The 16,013-nt window shown below is 38.0% G+C and overlaps 2 protein-coding genes across 2 annotated transcripts in view; one reads left to right on the top strand and one right to left on the bottom strand.

The window, feature by feature from the left end:
• Positions 1–16,013, bottom strand: part of LOC129771091 (solute carrier family 25 member 16-like) — a 54,166-nt gene that overhangs the window by 30,150 nt on the left and 8,003 nt on the right. The window contains exons 2-5 of the mRNA XM_055774416.1: positions 8,834–9,060; positions 8,580–8,774; positions 8,362–8,518; positions 7,242–7,383 (exon numbers count right to left, since the gene is read on the bottom strand). Coding sequence (XP_055630391.1) covers positions 7,242–7,383; positions 8,362–8,518; positions 8,580–8,774; positions 8,834–9,060 — 721 coding nt within the window. The remainder of the gene's footprint in view (positions 1–7,241; positions 7,384–8,361; positions 8,519–8,579; positions 8,775–8,833; positions 9,061–16,013) is intronic.
• Positions 11,847–13,824, top strand: LOC129771092 (uncharacterized). Its single transcript, XM_055774417.1, has 3 exons — positions 11,847–11,937; positions 12,005–12,486; positions 12,557–13,824. Exon 3 carries the CDS (start codon positions 12,653–12,655, stop codon positions 13,484–13,486), a length of 834 nt encoding a protein of 277 aa, XP_055630392.1. The 5' UTR covers positions 11,847–11,937; positions 12,005–12,486; positions 12,557–12,652; the 3' UTR covers positions 13,487–13,824.

Below are 16,013 nucleotides of genomic sequence, written 5' to 3'. Positions count from 1 at the left end.
TTCCTTTGTCGTAAGTGTATGTAAGTGCATGTATATATGGAACAAATATACAGAAGAACATCGATTATCCGCGGAATAATCTGGTAACGTCACCTCGGAAAACGAAATCGTGAATAACGCAATAGAGAGCTAAAAATAAAAGCCAACGCGAAAAAGATATTTCAGCATGTTTCATCAATACAAAAATAATTAAACTATCCATCTACATGGTCGTGTATACCAGAGGACAGACAAAGCCATGACCAAAACAAAAGATTTCTTCAGGTCTATTAATGTTGTAGTTCTTTAGTTGTGTAGTTCTGTAGTTCTCTAGTTATTTACTTATTTAGTTCGTTAGTTCTTTTTACTTCCGTCGCGATTGGAGTTCGATAAAGAGTAGGCACGACAACTAACGAAATATATCCCAGGTTAGATTTATACTGGAAGAATTTTTTTGGTTACCTTGTCAGGTTTCCCAAGAGTAATTTTCTGCCATCGCGATTAGAGTTTGATAATCAGTAGGCACGAAATAACACAATATATTGCCAGTTAGATTAATTTTAAATGATTAGTTAGAAGTTAGATTAATTTTAAAAGAATTTTCTCGGTTACCTTGTCAGGTTTCCCAAGAATAATTGTTTGCCATCGCGATTAGAGTTTGATAATGAGTAGGCACGATAAATAAGGCCATCGCCATCGCCAATTAGATTATTTTAAAAAAAATTCTCGGTCACCTTGTCAGATTTCCCAACAATAATTTTCTGCCATCACGTTTGAAATTCAATAAAGTGTACGCGCTGAATGTATCTCCAGGTCGAATAGTTTTAGATGGGTTATCGAAGTTAGCTTTTCAGGTATCCCTTAAGATATCTCTCTGCCGTCGATTACGATAAAAAGTACGTGCGATAAATAATAGATGAAACCTTCTCAGGATACCTAAACATAATTTCTGCCGCGTGTTTGAAATTATAAAAATCTTGGAGTTTCGGTTTTACGAGTGATCGATAGTTTGCATTTTCATAATCATATCACTTACCTCAGTGAATCCTAATTCTTACCTCTTCCTACTAACAACTATCCCTCCCATGATAAACGCTAGGGAACCACGCTATAGAGACGACCCTTCTGGCTTTCGGGCGGCGAATATCATACTAACATTCCTTCCCTTCCCCTGGTGACTGCAAGGACGTGGCCGGCGTCGTTATTGACCATTTAAAGCTCGAATCGTCGAAAATTGCACAACGAGAATGATTTGCTAGTCCCAAGCGTCATTTTGTGTGTTCTTTGTGCAATTTGGTTGGTTCAGGTCAATCACGGAGAGCAACTACGAATTGTACGGTCTACCCAAGCTCAAGCTCAAGCTCAATAGATGAAACGTGGATCCACTACCACATTCCTGAGTACAATGGGCAGTGTTTAGAGTGGTACTAAAGCATATTTCGAAGACTTAGACGTTTCGTACTACAGAAAGGGAATCGATGTTGAGGAATAAATACAGTTTTGCCCAAAAACGGTTCTTTTCATTAAAAATCCCGGGACTTTTCAGTCCATGTAGTAAAATGTTACGTGTTCAACATCAGTAGTATGTAGTAGTAAATCCCGAAAAAGCTGCTGATGGGAAAACTCTTTCCCTGTAGCGGTGATCTTCTCTTAATGTATGGGTGTTTGTTGGTAATTGTAAGGGCTATTCATATATTTTTTTTTTGAGAATTTCAAAAATACGTTGGAATCCTCTTCTTCTTAAATGACACCAACGTTTCTAGAGAAACTTGGCCGTCTTAACGTATTATTACTTGCGTCATTTTTATTAGTACTTAATTGATATTTCTATGCCAAATAACACGCCTTGAATGTATTCTTGAGTAGCAAACTCTAGAATACGTGTGACCACAGTGCAACTCGAAGGAAATTTATTTGACGAAAAATCCCCCCGACCAGAACGGGAATGAAACCTGAACCCCCTGGATGTTAGGTGTGACGCTAACCACTCGGGCCACGGGAGCACGTTGAAATACGACAAATATCAATTTTTAAATTATTTTTTTTTCAGTAATTTTTTTTCAATTTGTTCTCGATATTTTTTTTATGAAAACATAGATAATGGACCTGATCACGAACATCACTGCCACGTACGCTGGCACGTCACGTACACTTCACTTAATCTTTTTGTGTCTATCATCATTGTCACAGACAGTTGCGTGTAAAAATGGACTCCGTGAAGTGAAAGTGTTCATCCCCGTTTATAATAGTCATGTTGGTTGCATAATGTCAGGTGTTTGAACCTTGTGTCGGTTGCATAATTTCGGACGTTTAAACGTTATGCAGGTAAAATCAATACAGCGTATGAGATAATATTCCATTTAATTAATCGTATGTTTTAGAATGACAAGTTTGCGGTTATACCTCGATGATTAGTTTGATGAATCAAATGCTGGCTCAAAGATGAGGAGGAATACTTGGTTGCTCGGGAATAATGTAGTTGTTGAACATATAGGAGTGTAATTTTACGCTAGAGATAAAATATGACTATTATGTTTAATAATCGAAATCTCGCATACTCTTGTACTTAGCTCTGTCTTACTCATTTGAATAGTGAGAAATATTTAGAATCATTTTTTATGAACCGTTTCTACAATTCTGATGAATAATAATATCTTCTATATCTCAGAACAAACCCGAATTTATCCACCTCACGATCAGTATAATCTGAGCTACTCTCATATGGGATTCTGAAGTTTAATCCTCTTATCCTTCCCATTCTCGTGTAATTTGATACACGAGACATAAGGTTTGATTTAATTATTTAAACAGAAACTGGTCAGCACATTTTTAATATTCTTCCATTCAAAGTATGTCTTCAAAACAATACCGTTGAAAATATATATATAACGTAATAAGTTATAACTATCGTCCTGATTCTGGTCTGGTCCGCCAAGTGTGAATGTTTGAATTACAAAAACTAACTCTGCAATGTGAGAAAACCTTTACAGTTATTATTTCATATTCAAAATATCAACAAATCAATATTATATATAATCAATCATAATGATCGTATTTGGGCCAGTGGCCTCCATTGCCATTTTATCGTATTGCAACTCTCTCTTAGTCTAATCCTAAAAATAAAAACAAAAAATTTCTGTTCATTCAGGACAATCGGAAGTAGACCTTCGCCATGTTTCAATGGGCCTACGGGAGCTACATTTTTAATCCTTAATTACATCCCATAGCGCATTTACGGAATCCAAATAAACAAATTTACGTCCTCTGGATACGTCAGAATTTCGTTCTAAAAAGGCCACTAGGCAGGTAAATTTCTGTTTGTTTATCTTTTGTTTCTTAAACAAGACAAGACAATATTCAAAATGTTAGCAAAAAAGCTAAATAAATACGAAATTAAACTTACTCCGCGTGACTAGCTTTCACCATCTGAAACACAAGTGACAAATATACCTGTTTTTCTCCGTGACATGACAGTATCGTGATATTCATAATAACAAAGTTGTCACGACGGATGAACTCTTTCGGATTTTACACACACGGTGACAACCGTAATAAGATTGTACACAACTCATTTCGTTTTCACCGTGAGGTGACGTTCGTGATCAGGCCCAATATCCTACATTTCCTTTTTTTACCAACATTTTGTAAGTCTTGTAGTTTTTAAATTAAGATTTTTCGAAAAAAAATTTGAAAAGAACTCAAAATTTAAAAAAAATCACTCAAAAGAACATCATTGAAGTTATTATTCTTACCCTTTCCACGACTCTAGACCATATTTTTGATGATGAATTATATCGCATTGTACGGCATATTCAATTCATTAGACAATTTTGTCTTTTTACTACTCTTTTCGAACCTTTGAATTATGTACAATTTATTTTTAGCGTTAGAGATTTTCGTATACTTCAACTCATTTTGGGCAGGAAAGATTTTCGAAGAGAAACAAACGATACTTAAATTTTTTGCCTGAATTCGATATTAAAAGCTTTATCCATATAACAATTGCGTAAACAATACATTTATTTTTAAATTTCTTGCAAAATGCAATTCATTTTTTTGCTCTGGAACGGGATTCTTACACAACAATTCATCGATTAATTTGTTTCAATGAGCTTTCCCTACCTTTTATGGCTTAATTTCTGTTTTTGTGAGTATCCGAAAATTTAAATCAGCTGGGCGTGAATGGATGTTCACCGTTGATTAAACCTTATAATACACAACAAAGACTATTTACGTTCGTAGGCACTTTCATTGACAAACACACTATGAGTGGAGTGAAGTCGAAAATTGTCGCAATAGAGAATGTTATGTTTTAGTAAATAGAAGCGATAATATGTCGTTATAGGGAAGGTCGTTATAGAGAAATGTCGCAATAAAGAAAAGAATTTCTATGCGATTTTGAAGGGACCTTTGAACATGTCGTTATAGAGAGATTTGTCGCTATAAAGATTGTCGTTATAGAGAGCTTTGACTGTAATAGTTTTATGCAAAAACTAACGTAAATGATTTTGGTTTGTCCAATCGAAAATATGATCATGGTTTGTCCACTTTTTTGAATTCTCTAATTCAGCACACCTTTGTCAAATCAGGTATTCGAATGTTTCAAAACATATACATAAAATTATCTTTTCATGATTTACAGTACTTTTATAGTATATTTTTACGGATTCACATGTTTTGAAGGATTATAAAATACACCTTCTATTGGTGTCAATGCGCCCCTCATTCGAGCTAACTTTTAATCAATCATCAGATGATTATTTGGCTCGTAATTTTCTCGCCCAACACGGGATACTTCCTATTGGGACAATTTTCAATTTTTGAATTTTTTTTTCAACGCAATTTAAACAATTCTATACTTTTACTCTTTGACGAAAATTTTATAGATATCATAGTGTTAGAGTTATTAAACAACCACGAAATGATAACAATTGTTTGTTTGCATTGTTTTTAAATCCAATTCGTTTATTTTATTCATTTCCATCACATGATGAATCATTGCGCTGATGTTACTATTCTATAAAAAAAACACAAAGATGGTAAACTGAGGCCCCTGTCAGCCTAGTAAGGGCATAGTTAGCGGATACGCATCCAATTTGGCTACAAAGGCTCTCTGTCTCCGTTGTTCATTATCAACCAATACATAGGTGGAAAGACAAAAAGATAGTTTTCGTGACAACATAAATACAAATTTGTTCATTACTAGTCTAGGGAGAAAATGTGTAGGGGAGAGGGGGCACATTCGGACACTTTTTTTTCCTTGATTTTTAACATTTTTTGTAAACTTACAAAATTTTTTCGAAAATTGCCTTTTTGTCCGAATGTGCCCCATGTGTGGGGCAGTTTCGGACAGTACTGGGGCACTTTCGGACAACGAAAAAAAATATTTCTTCAGCAACTACTTCCGTTTCCTCTTATTTCCAGCATATTCTGCATTTTTCTGTTTATCAGTATTTGTCTGAAAGGAAACTGCTTGCTATGAGAGTCAGTAAAAATTCGTGATTTTGCTTTCTTCCGTTTTCGAGTGGTGCTTTTCCGCAGTAAAGTTTTTGGAAAAGGTTCAACATTTTCCGAGGACAGAGTTGCCAAAGTAAAATATATCTGTGCTGTAGACGCAATGTTTTTCAGCATTGTTGTATTACCCGATGAGTCAGGTGCTACCTCCGCTCCAGTAGGTGAAATCATTTGAGCATTCAAAATCCTTGTCCGAAAAAGACCTTTCTTGAGAATGGATAGCAACCTGTCATTTTGAATCCAGCTAGGATATTACTCAGATTGAAAGAAGCATTATAAGTCGATACAACTATACCTGAAAGGTCGTGTATAGAAATAGTTTTTTCCCAGGATGGTTGAGTAGCCAATCGTTCTGGGAAACTGAGAGCTTTTGCTTGAAAAGGCCCATAACTGAAACATCCAGCAGTTGTAAGCGATTTGTGACATAAGGTGGAAAAGATACATGAATTGTGCAATTTTCTCGGCAATATTAATTTTTTCCAAAATTACGTTCCTTTTTGCTACCTTTTTCAAAATTTCCAGAACATTGAGAAACAGTTTTCCCGTTATGCTATCGTTAGATAGGAAATTAGCAAAGACCCAGTTGGACCACCTGTGAGCTAGAATCATGAAAACGTTCTATTCGAAACTAGTTCGATAGCTCTTTCCATCTCATCTTCGTTGATGCTGGTTTTAACGGTTTTCTTTTTGTAGTTTCGAACCATCATTAGGTCTGATAATCAGACGAAATTGACAACAGTCGGACACAAATTTTATGAGGTATTAAACAGTGTCCGAATGTGCCCCACCACCATCCGAAGACAAATCATAATTTTATCTAATAAATGACCTTTATTTCCCCGTTGTATGCACGTTATTTTCATTTCATATTAGTTACTAACTGAGGTGGTGTACTTAAATTTCTAAATCATTCACAAAGGAATTGGGAAAGTATTTACAACTTCTAGCTCAAAAGTTTCGAAACGTGTATAAAAAAGGGCACTGTGTTGTTTTCGTAAGTAATAAGCGACCAGGAGATGTCAAACCATATGACAGCTGTTGGTGGAAGGGCTGTTAACTTACTTATATTTTTATTTTGGTTGAAAATTGTACCACTTAATTTTTACAAGCGTTGTCCGAAACTGCCCCCCTTTCCCCTACTGTCATTTTGAACCGAATCATTTAATTATTCATCAGTGAAACATCATCAAGTTTGTGAAAAAATGAACTTTGTCAATTGCCTTTTTCTTATTAAATTTATCGTTGATCTTCGTTTGAGGCAATGGGTTCCATTTTCAGTTGCGTCTGTTCATCAAGCAAAACTTCTGAATAAAAATTCTCACCATCATCAATCAATTCACTTTCTCTGCAACGAACAGACGAGATTAAAGCACGGCTCTCCCGGTCACCAAAGGTCCGGAAGATGATGTGCATAAATTCGAATCACTATGCTAATATATGACGCAAGTGTTCATAAATATTCAGTCTTGGTGACGACAACAGGAAAAAAGCATATCCCGTCCCGGAAATGGATTGATCTATTCTCACATTGACCTTTTGTCATCCTCGACGATGACAAAGGTGTGAAAAAGAAAAACTGTAGCCAATCTTATTTTCAGATAAAAAAAAAAAAAGTAAACCACTGCCACAACCACGTTTTGGGGTAAACTTGTACGCTTCATTTGTTCGGATGCTACGAATGTGTTAAAGCCTCTTTGTTCTCCATCCGTCTGGGTTTGAATGTCAATTAACAGCAACAACTAACTTACCCAAACTTGGCCGTCTCAGGGTTCATCATCGCCAGCTGCATTCTCCGTCGGGTCACATCCAGTGGATAGGAGAAGGATTGGGCCACCGCACCGGCAAACCCACCGCACAGCAGCTTCGCTGGTACCGACAGTACAAGACCACCTGTGTGTGTGTGCGAGTTCATTCGATGGAAAGAGCGGAAAGTAAAATTAAATATAAAATGATCAAAACTGTGCCTACTCGTGTTTATGCAAAAATCCGTAATTACACAACGACCAACTGATGACTGGGCAAGGCCCGAAGGGTGGGTATGACAGTGACATGAGCAAAAACATTAATGAAAAGAAGCATTTCTACCATACTCAGGGTGCACATTCCAAAGTGTTCAGTCAGAGAAAATTTTAAAGAAACCGGAATCGTCATGGAATTCCGTGCGTAGCAACAGCGATAGCGGTCCGACAAAAATTGCGTCATGTCGCATACAAGCTTCACGCACGCATGCTCACATTCATCACATCCAGTGGATGTGGAACTGGTTTGAGCGCGCGCGGAACAATACAGTTTCTGACCCTTCAAGTTGCGCCACTAGTGGGGGTCTTCGTAGCCACTTGGTTACGCGTTCGCTTACTAAGCGATCGGTCGTGAGTTCAAACTCGGGACCCTCAATTGACGATCTTTGTGTTGTTATAGAATAACTACGTCCACGCAAACATCATCAGCGATGGAGATCGATCCACGGTGGAACAAAGATCGATTCATCCATACAACTGCTCTGCTCTGCAAGAAACATCGGGCTGCTGTTCTATAAATAACCCAACAATGATCAATATCAATTGTCTCCGCTGTCCGGTCTGCTGAACAATGGAAGAACAGAAAGAATACCCTTACGCCGAAATGGCTACTACTGTGTAATTTACCATAATGTAATGGAACAGAAAAACTTAACGCCTAAAATGGCTACTACTAACTACTGTGTAATTTACAGTTTATAGAAACATAAAACATATGTACATGTACACGATTAAAACCCGGCTCTGTTACAGCTAAAATGCTAATGAGCCTAATAAATAAATAAATGGGATAAAAAAAAGTTGCGCCACTCATATCAGCGTTGATGTGGCAATAAATTCCCGCACTTACCGGTATTCCTTTCGCATTTGTCACACGTCCACGCGGGTGTATACTTCATACAGACGAACTTTAACATCTCGAAACAGTAGAACGAAAACCCGGCGTATGGAACCATACCCATCAGGGTGGGTACGAAGCCCCGGTACAGTGCCCGGATGCCACCTTCCTGTAACGGAAGTTCGGTAAATCGGTAAAAAAAAGCATTGAATTGAATTTCGTTTCCTCACAGTCTTGAATATGGAAACTGCCGTGTGCACAATTCCATTGTACCGGTGCTCTCCGGTAACCTGAAACGCTAGCCGGGCTCGGATGGTGTCTAGGGGATAGGTTAGGGTAACGGCCGTGACTCCTGCTCCCGCGCCAGCCACAAACTTATCCGAGTGCTTGATAGGCAGATTGGTGCCTAATATTTTCCCTAGATACTAGAATGAGAAAGAATAAAGAAGAACCGGTCGATAAAACCAATCAGTACGGAACGCACCTTTTTGTAAATCTCGAAAGCGGTAAACTGTGTGGCGGCGTACGGAAATATCCGCACCATTTGGGCGCCATTTCCTTTGTACAGAGCGAAGAAGGATTCCTTCTTCACGATGTGTTTCAGTCCACTAAATACCCCCAGATGTTTGTAGTGGATCGAATGGGCCTGCAGCAGAATCTTTATCCGATCCAACGGAGCCACTGCCGTTTTGGAGCACATTCCAGCGATGCCTGTGGAAGGACACAAACAATTACGCCATCGTTAGTTGAAGGGTGTCAAATTGTGATCCGCAAGTGAATATAAGGTTTACTTAATTAATGTTTTAACATGGGTTATTAACCATATCTGGTATCTGGTAACACAGGTTTTCATTCGTTATATTTACTCTACCAAATACGGACAATCAGAGATTTCTTCGGTGCGAGTTTCGTCAAGTGCGAAGCAAAGATGCATCGTACATGCAAGGTTTCGCTTTCATGTTTTCTTTCATTTCATTGTTGCATAGTTAGCCAAGCAACCCCTCTTTCAACTTAATTACAGTACAATGTCGTTGCAGCCGATCCGGTCGCTTACTTCATACTGCAGTGCATCATCATTTTGAAATGTAAGGTTAACACAGAAGATTTAGTGTAACTTCATGGGCCTGATCACGAACGTCACTTCACGGTGAAAACGAAGTGAATTGTATACAACCTTATTACAGCTGTCACCGTGTGTGTAGAATCCAGAAGAGTTCATCCGTCGTGACAACATTGATGAACTCGGTGTTATCACGATACTGTCATGTCACAGGAGAAAAATAGGTATATTTGTCACTTGTGTTTTAGATGGTGAAAGCTAGTCACGCGGAATGGAGTAAGTTTAACTTTGTATTTATTTAGCTTTTTTACATTTTGAATATTGTCTTGTCTTGTTTAAGAAACAAAAGATAAACAAACAGCAATTTACCCGCCTGATGGCCTTTTTAGAACGAAATTCTGACGTATCCAGAGGACGTAAATTTGTTTATTTGGATTCGATAAATGCGCGGGATGTAATTGAGGACTAAAAATGTAGCTCCCGTACACCGATTGAAACATGGCGAAAGGTCTAATTTCAATTGCCCTAAATGAATAGAAATTTTTTGTTCCTATTTTAAGGATTAGACTAACAGAGAGTTGCAACCCCATAAAATGGAAATGGAGGCCACTGGCACGAAACGATCATTATGATGGATTATGTATAGAGTTGATTTGTTGATATTTTGAATATAAAATAATAACTGCAATGTTTTTCCAACATTGTAGAGCTGGTTTTTGCAATTCAAACATTCGCAATTGGTGGACAAGACCCGAATCAGGACGATAGTTACATCGAATAAGGCCATTAATCTTTTGTTTTTACGTAATAGATATTTTCAACGATATTGTTTTGAAAACATACTTTGAATGAAAGAATATTTAAGTTTGAAATAAGAAAAAAAGAATCTATCACTGCAAAGCTTTCAAATTAATAATTTTTAAATTATTCTCTAGTTCTTTTTCCATAATTTTGATATCCGTCTAAAGAAAATCTGAATCTTTTTCTGCTTTTGGCAAATTCCTTGAAACTCATCAGATGTTTCATATGAAAATTATGCTTCTGACCGACGCTACTGACCAGTTTCTGTTTAAATAATTATATCAAACCTCATGTCCCGTATATCAAATTACACGAGAATGGGAAGGATAAGAGGATTAAACTTCAGAATCCCACATGGAAGTAGCTCAGATTATACTGATCGTGAGATGGATAAATTCGGGTTTATTCTGAGATATCGAAAATATTATTATTCATCAAAATTGTAGAAACGGTTCTTAAAAATGATACTAAATTCTTCTCACTCTTCAAACGACTAAGACAAAAAAAAACTAAAAAAAATAAAATAAAAATTATTCAAGAGCAACCAAGTATCCCTCCTCATCTTTGAACCGGCGTTTGATTCAGCAAACTAACGCACCAAGAAAATGATTAATGGAATGAGTCCGAACAGTTGGCATTGAAATACCGAATTATCGAGGTATAATCGCAAACTTGTCATTCTAAAACATACGTTCAATTGAATAGAACATTATCTCATACACTTATTGATTTTACCTACATAACGTTCAAACGTCCGAAACTATGCAGCTGACATGTCTCTTATAAACGGGAATGAACTACTTCACTTCACGGAGTTTATTTTTACACGTGACACAAAAAGATTAAGTGAAGTGTAAGTGACGTGAAAGTGTTTTTTGACAGTGATGTTCGTGATCAGGCCCCACTATGGTGATGGAAATATATCAGAGAAAACCTTCAGTAGAGCAATATTTCTAACTATTTTCTGCACTGATTATTGTGTTAAACCTTATCCGAATAAACCAGTTCGTGAAAAGAGCCGTCGAGCCGCTCAGCGTCGAGCCGCTCAAATGAGCCGGCTCTTTTCATTGAGCGCACGGCTCTGAGCCGCTCACTGAAATGAACCGTTTTGCCCATCTCTATGAAAATTGCGCTCCTGTGGCGTTCATTCTTAAATACCGCAAATCATAAAATCGCATTTTCGTAACAATGAAAAATGACAAAACACTGAAAAAAACAAGGCAGCAACAATACAAAAGATATCAGAATGGCAGTGTGTACAATAAAATTGCTGTCTATTGTATTTCGGCTCCGGTGACGCTAATACGAAAGTACCGTTTTTTCACATAGGGGAAAGTAGGTAAAGACGGACACTGCGGGTAAGATGGACACTTTTAATATTTCATTAACTAAAATTTTTTGAAATATTTTAGTTATGCAAATATTTTCAATAAAGTGTATCAATACTTTCGAGACACACTGTTGATTTCCAGCGAGCGAACTGTCAAGCTTGTAAACAAAACAAAAATTATCTTCGCGGGTGCACCATTCGATGTAATTTTTACTCCGTAGGAAATAGCGAAAAGTTCGTGATTTTTTGTTTTTTACGTATTCCACTAACGAGTAAGTGTTTATTTAGTCCATCATTAACTATCCTGTGATAAATCAGAGGTTTTTCAACGCTTATAGGAAGAGCTACGGTCATTCGAAAAAAAAGCTACCAGTTCGGGCAAGACGGACACATTAAGGTAAGGAAAGACGGACACTAGTATTTCCCTAGGGTATTTAACAAAACTTTTTGGTTTTACTATAAAGATGCCTACAAATTACAAGCGCAAGAGTAACCGGCAGTCATGATCCGCTCAGCAGTTGGAACAAGCCATTAAAGCTGTAAAAAGTGGATCGCCGGTGAAGACAGCAGCAAGAAGTTACGCAATTCCAAGATCCACACTGATTCGCCACCTCACAAGTCCAACTGTATCAACTCGGCTAGGACCTCTTGATTCCGTATTCAATTCTCAACAAGAAGCTGGTACAACATCTGTTGGATTTGGAAAAGAGGTTCTATGGAATAACGATGACTAATGTTCGAAAGCTTGCTTTTGATCTGGCCGAAAAAAATGGATTGCCACACCCGTTCAACAAGTCTACCAAGATGGCTGGAAAAGCTTGGCTAAGCAATTTTCTGAAACGAAATCCCAAATTGTCGTTCCGTATCTGAGTTTTACGATTTGCTGGAAGATCCCAAATTGACGCCAGATCGTGTTTTGAACGCCGATGAGACTAGTGTTTGTACCGTTAGTATTTGTTTTGGCATTGTAGTTTGTTTAAAAATCAGTTTAATTTTTTATTCATACTTTCTTACAGGTTCCTCCGAAGAAGTCTAAGGTAGCGGCATTGAAAGGCAAAAAACAGGTTGGTGGTATTACATCTGCGGAACGCGGAGAAACAGCTACGGCAGTAATGTGCATGTCCACAACCGGACAGCACCTTCCGCCGTTCTTCATTTTTATTCGCATGCGGATGCACGAAGCTTTTAAGAAAGGGGCATCACGTGGAAGCAAATTTGCCTGTAATGCATCGGGTTACATGACGGTCGAAATATTCGATGAGTGGTTCAATCACTTTTTGGAGCATGTAAAACCTTCTGAAGACAGTCCTGCCTTGCTCATAATTGATGGCCACTCGTCGCACACGAAGAACCTAGCTTTTACCGAGAAAGCTAGAGCTAACTTTGTTAAGGTTCTAGTTTTACCACCTCACACTAGCAACAAACTTCAACCGCTGGATGTATCCTTTATGGCACCTTTCAAGGCGTACTACTCACAGGAAGTAGAGCGTTTCCTACAACAGAATCCAGGTAAAGTCGTCTGCCAATATGACGTTGCCGAGCTCATGAAACCTGCATTCATCAAGGCGGCTACTACGGAAACTGCTGAGAACGGGTTCGAAAAAACAGGAATTTGGCCATTTGATCGCAATATTTTTTCCGATGATGACTTTGCCCCGGCCACGGTGACTGATCAAACCGATCCTGAGATTCTTCGTGAAGAAGAGACGTTTCGATTGCATCTTGATGGTGCGCCTAGTCAATCGACCGTAAATCGCATTTCCTGTGAGGATAAAGAAGTTCAAGTGCTTCCCGAAGACATCATGGCTGATTTCGCAGAACCGGACAGCATCTCAACGGCCAATAACCCGGTGTTTGAAATATCTCCGTCGATCTTCCGTTACCGAAAATGGTCACCCCGAGAGTCACGAAGAGAAAACGCCAAGCAGAAAAGGCAGCTGACATAACGTCTGCTCAATACGCTGACACTTTGAAGAAGGCGAAAGCATCGAAAGACATTAAATCCATCAAAAAAGAACAAAAACAACGCTCTTCGAAGAAGCCTAAGCAAAATAAGGGCAAATGGGACACCTCATCTGATAATCTATGCGAGAAATGCGGAAGCCAGTTTTCTGATACAGATTTCAGGACAGGTTAGACAATATGCTTACAATGCCTTTCATGGTTCCACGCTGAATGCTTTACTTCTGCTGCAACTATTTGTCAGAACTGCTCTTGATTCTTCTTTTTTTCTTGTTTTTTTATTCCCACTGAAAATTGAATTAATTTAAATACTCAAATGAACTTAAACCATCGATGAATTGTTTTTAATGCTTCATAAATAAACTTTCGTTTTGAAATATTTTTAAGTGTATCATTAAACTTTACAAATGAATTATCGTCTTCCTAGGAGGGCATTTAAAATATGCGTGGACAGGTTGTTGGCTATTTCAGATCCTTTTCCTTCCTTTGCGAGGACAATGGCCCGCAAAAATCCAGAAATTTTTGCATGGAGTGTATGTATTTGACCTCTTCTGTCGTTCCCTTCCAAGGATAAAACTGTCCACGAACAACATGAGTAGCCTTTCGAATCGTAGCGTAATTCAAGAACACTCCCCAATGCTGAAAACACTAAAATACGTACAAAAACTACAACTTTTCCGTAAGTGCCCATCTTGCCCACCTTAGTGTCCGTCTTACCCATTCCAGATGTCCGTCTTTCCCGACCATGTGAAGAAATAGTATTTCGATGCATTTTTTTCAATGACCCAGAATACATCAATGTTGGAATAAATTTACTAGTATCAACGGTAATTATGATAGAAAAGGACCTGAAGTTTCAATTTGTACAATAACTGCGATCATGAAAGCTATATATGTGTAAAAATTGAGATGACACCTTAGGGTGTCCGTCTTTACCTACTTTCCCCTAACATATTCGAATATCAAAGAGGTATCTTTTTTCATTTTTGAGTTATGATTTTTCAAAATTGACATGTTTTCAGTTTTTGGTCAATATTCCTATGCGACTTGAATCCATTTTTAAATTGGTGTTTTTTTCGAAGAAGGCCAACTCATTGGTTTCAAATTCGTGTATCGATTATCTTAATAGACCCAGTAGCTCAAAAGTTATGAATTTTTGAAAAAAGTCATTTTTGGAAAAAAGGCGAAAAATTATCGTACCATGGGGTAATTTTGGAAAATCGAAACTCAAGAACAAAAAATAACGCTTCTCTGAATTTCGGATATGATATGTAAAAAAATTGCCAGCCTTCAAGGAAAAATATTTTAAAAAATAGCGCCTTGATCCCGAGACCAAGAAAAACAAAAACAGGCAATGCGCTTAGAAGCTTATTCCACCTAATTATGCTTCCCTAACACGAATTTCAAAACCATGGAGCCTTAGAAAATTGGCTTTGCAAATACATGCAAGACCCGAATATGTTACCCTAACATGTACATACTACGAAACTGAGGAACTTGGGAATTCAGATACTAGAGGCGAAAAAAAAAAAAAAAAAAGTAAACATTGATGTTACGCTGACCACTGTAATACAGTGGAATTGCAGAAGCATCATCCCTAAACTAGATCAATTTAAATTTTTAGTTCATAGTTCTAACTGTGATGTATTTTCCCTCTGTGAAACATGGCTTTCTTCAGCCGACGAGCTGAATTTCCACGATTTCAACATTATTCGCCTAGATCGAAATGACTCGTTTGGTGGCGTACTATTGGGGATCAAAAAATGTCATTCCTTCTATAGAGTCACTCTCCCATCGATGACAGGCATTGAAGTTGTCGCTTGCCAGACACAAATCAATGGCAAAGACTTCTGCATTGCCTCGATATATATTCCTCCAAGAACCATGGTCGGCCGCCATCAGTTTTTTGATATCATCGCGGCATTGCCGGAGCCGCGGCTAATCTTAGGTGACATCAACTCCCATGGAACAGCATGGGGGTCACACTATGATGACAGCCGTGCCACGTTGATTTATGATCTGTGCGACAACTTCAACATGACAGTTTTAAATACAGGAGAAGCAACTAGGATAGCCAACCCTCCTGCACGGGCAAGTATGCTAGACATATCACTTTGCTCTTCTTCATTATCTCTGGATTGCACGTGGAAGGTAATCCAAGATCACCACGGTAGTGATCACCTGCCAATAATTTTATCGATCGCCAATGAATCAGGTTCTCGTGAGTCAGTCGATATTGCGTATGACCTCACGAAAAATATTGACTGGAGAAAATTTGCAGAAATAATATCTGAAGCACTTGTTTCAATGCATGAACTTCCTCCACTCGAAGAGTATAACTTTATATCGAGTTTGATTTACGAAAGCGCACTTCAAGCTCAAAAGAAACGTGTACCGGCTACCACTTTTCGACGTCGTCCTCCATCACTTTGGTGGGACAAGGAGTGTTCAAAGGTCTACCTTGAAAAATCATCCGCTTTCAAAAAATTCCGGAAAACTGGACTAGTGGAA

The sequence above is a fragment of the Toxorhynchites rutilus genome, chromosome 2 (assembly GCF_029784135.1).
Source record: "Toxorhynchites rutilus septentrionalis strain SRP chromosome 2, ASM2978413v1, whole genome shotgun sequence".
Classification (NCBI taxonomy): domain Eukaryota; kingdom Metazoa; phylum Arthropoda; class Insecta; order Diptera; family Culicidae; genus Toxorhynchites; species Toxorhynchites rutilus.
The sequence above is the reverse complement of the archived record's forward strand: the minus strand, read 5'-3'. Positions and strand labels throughout refer to the sequence as shown.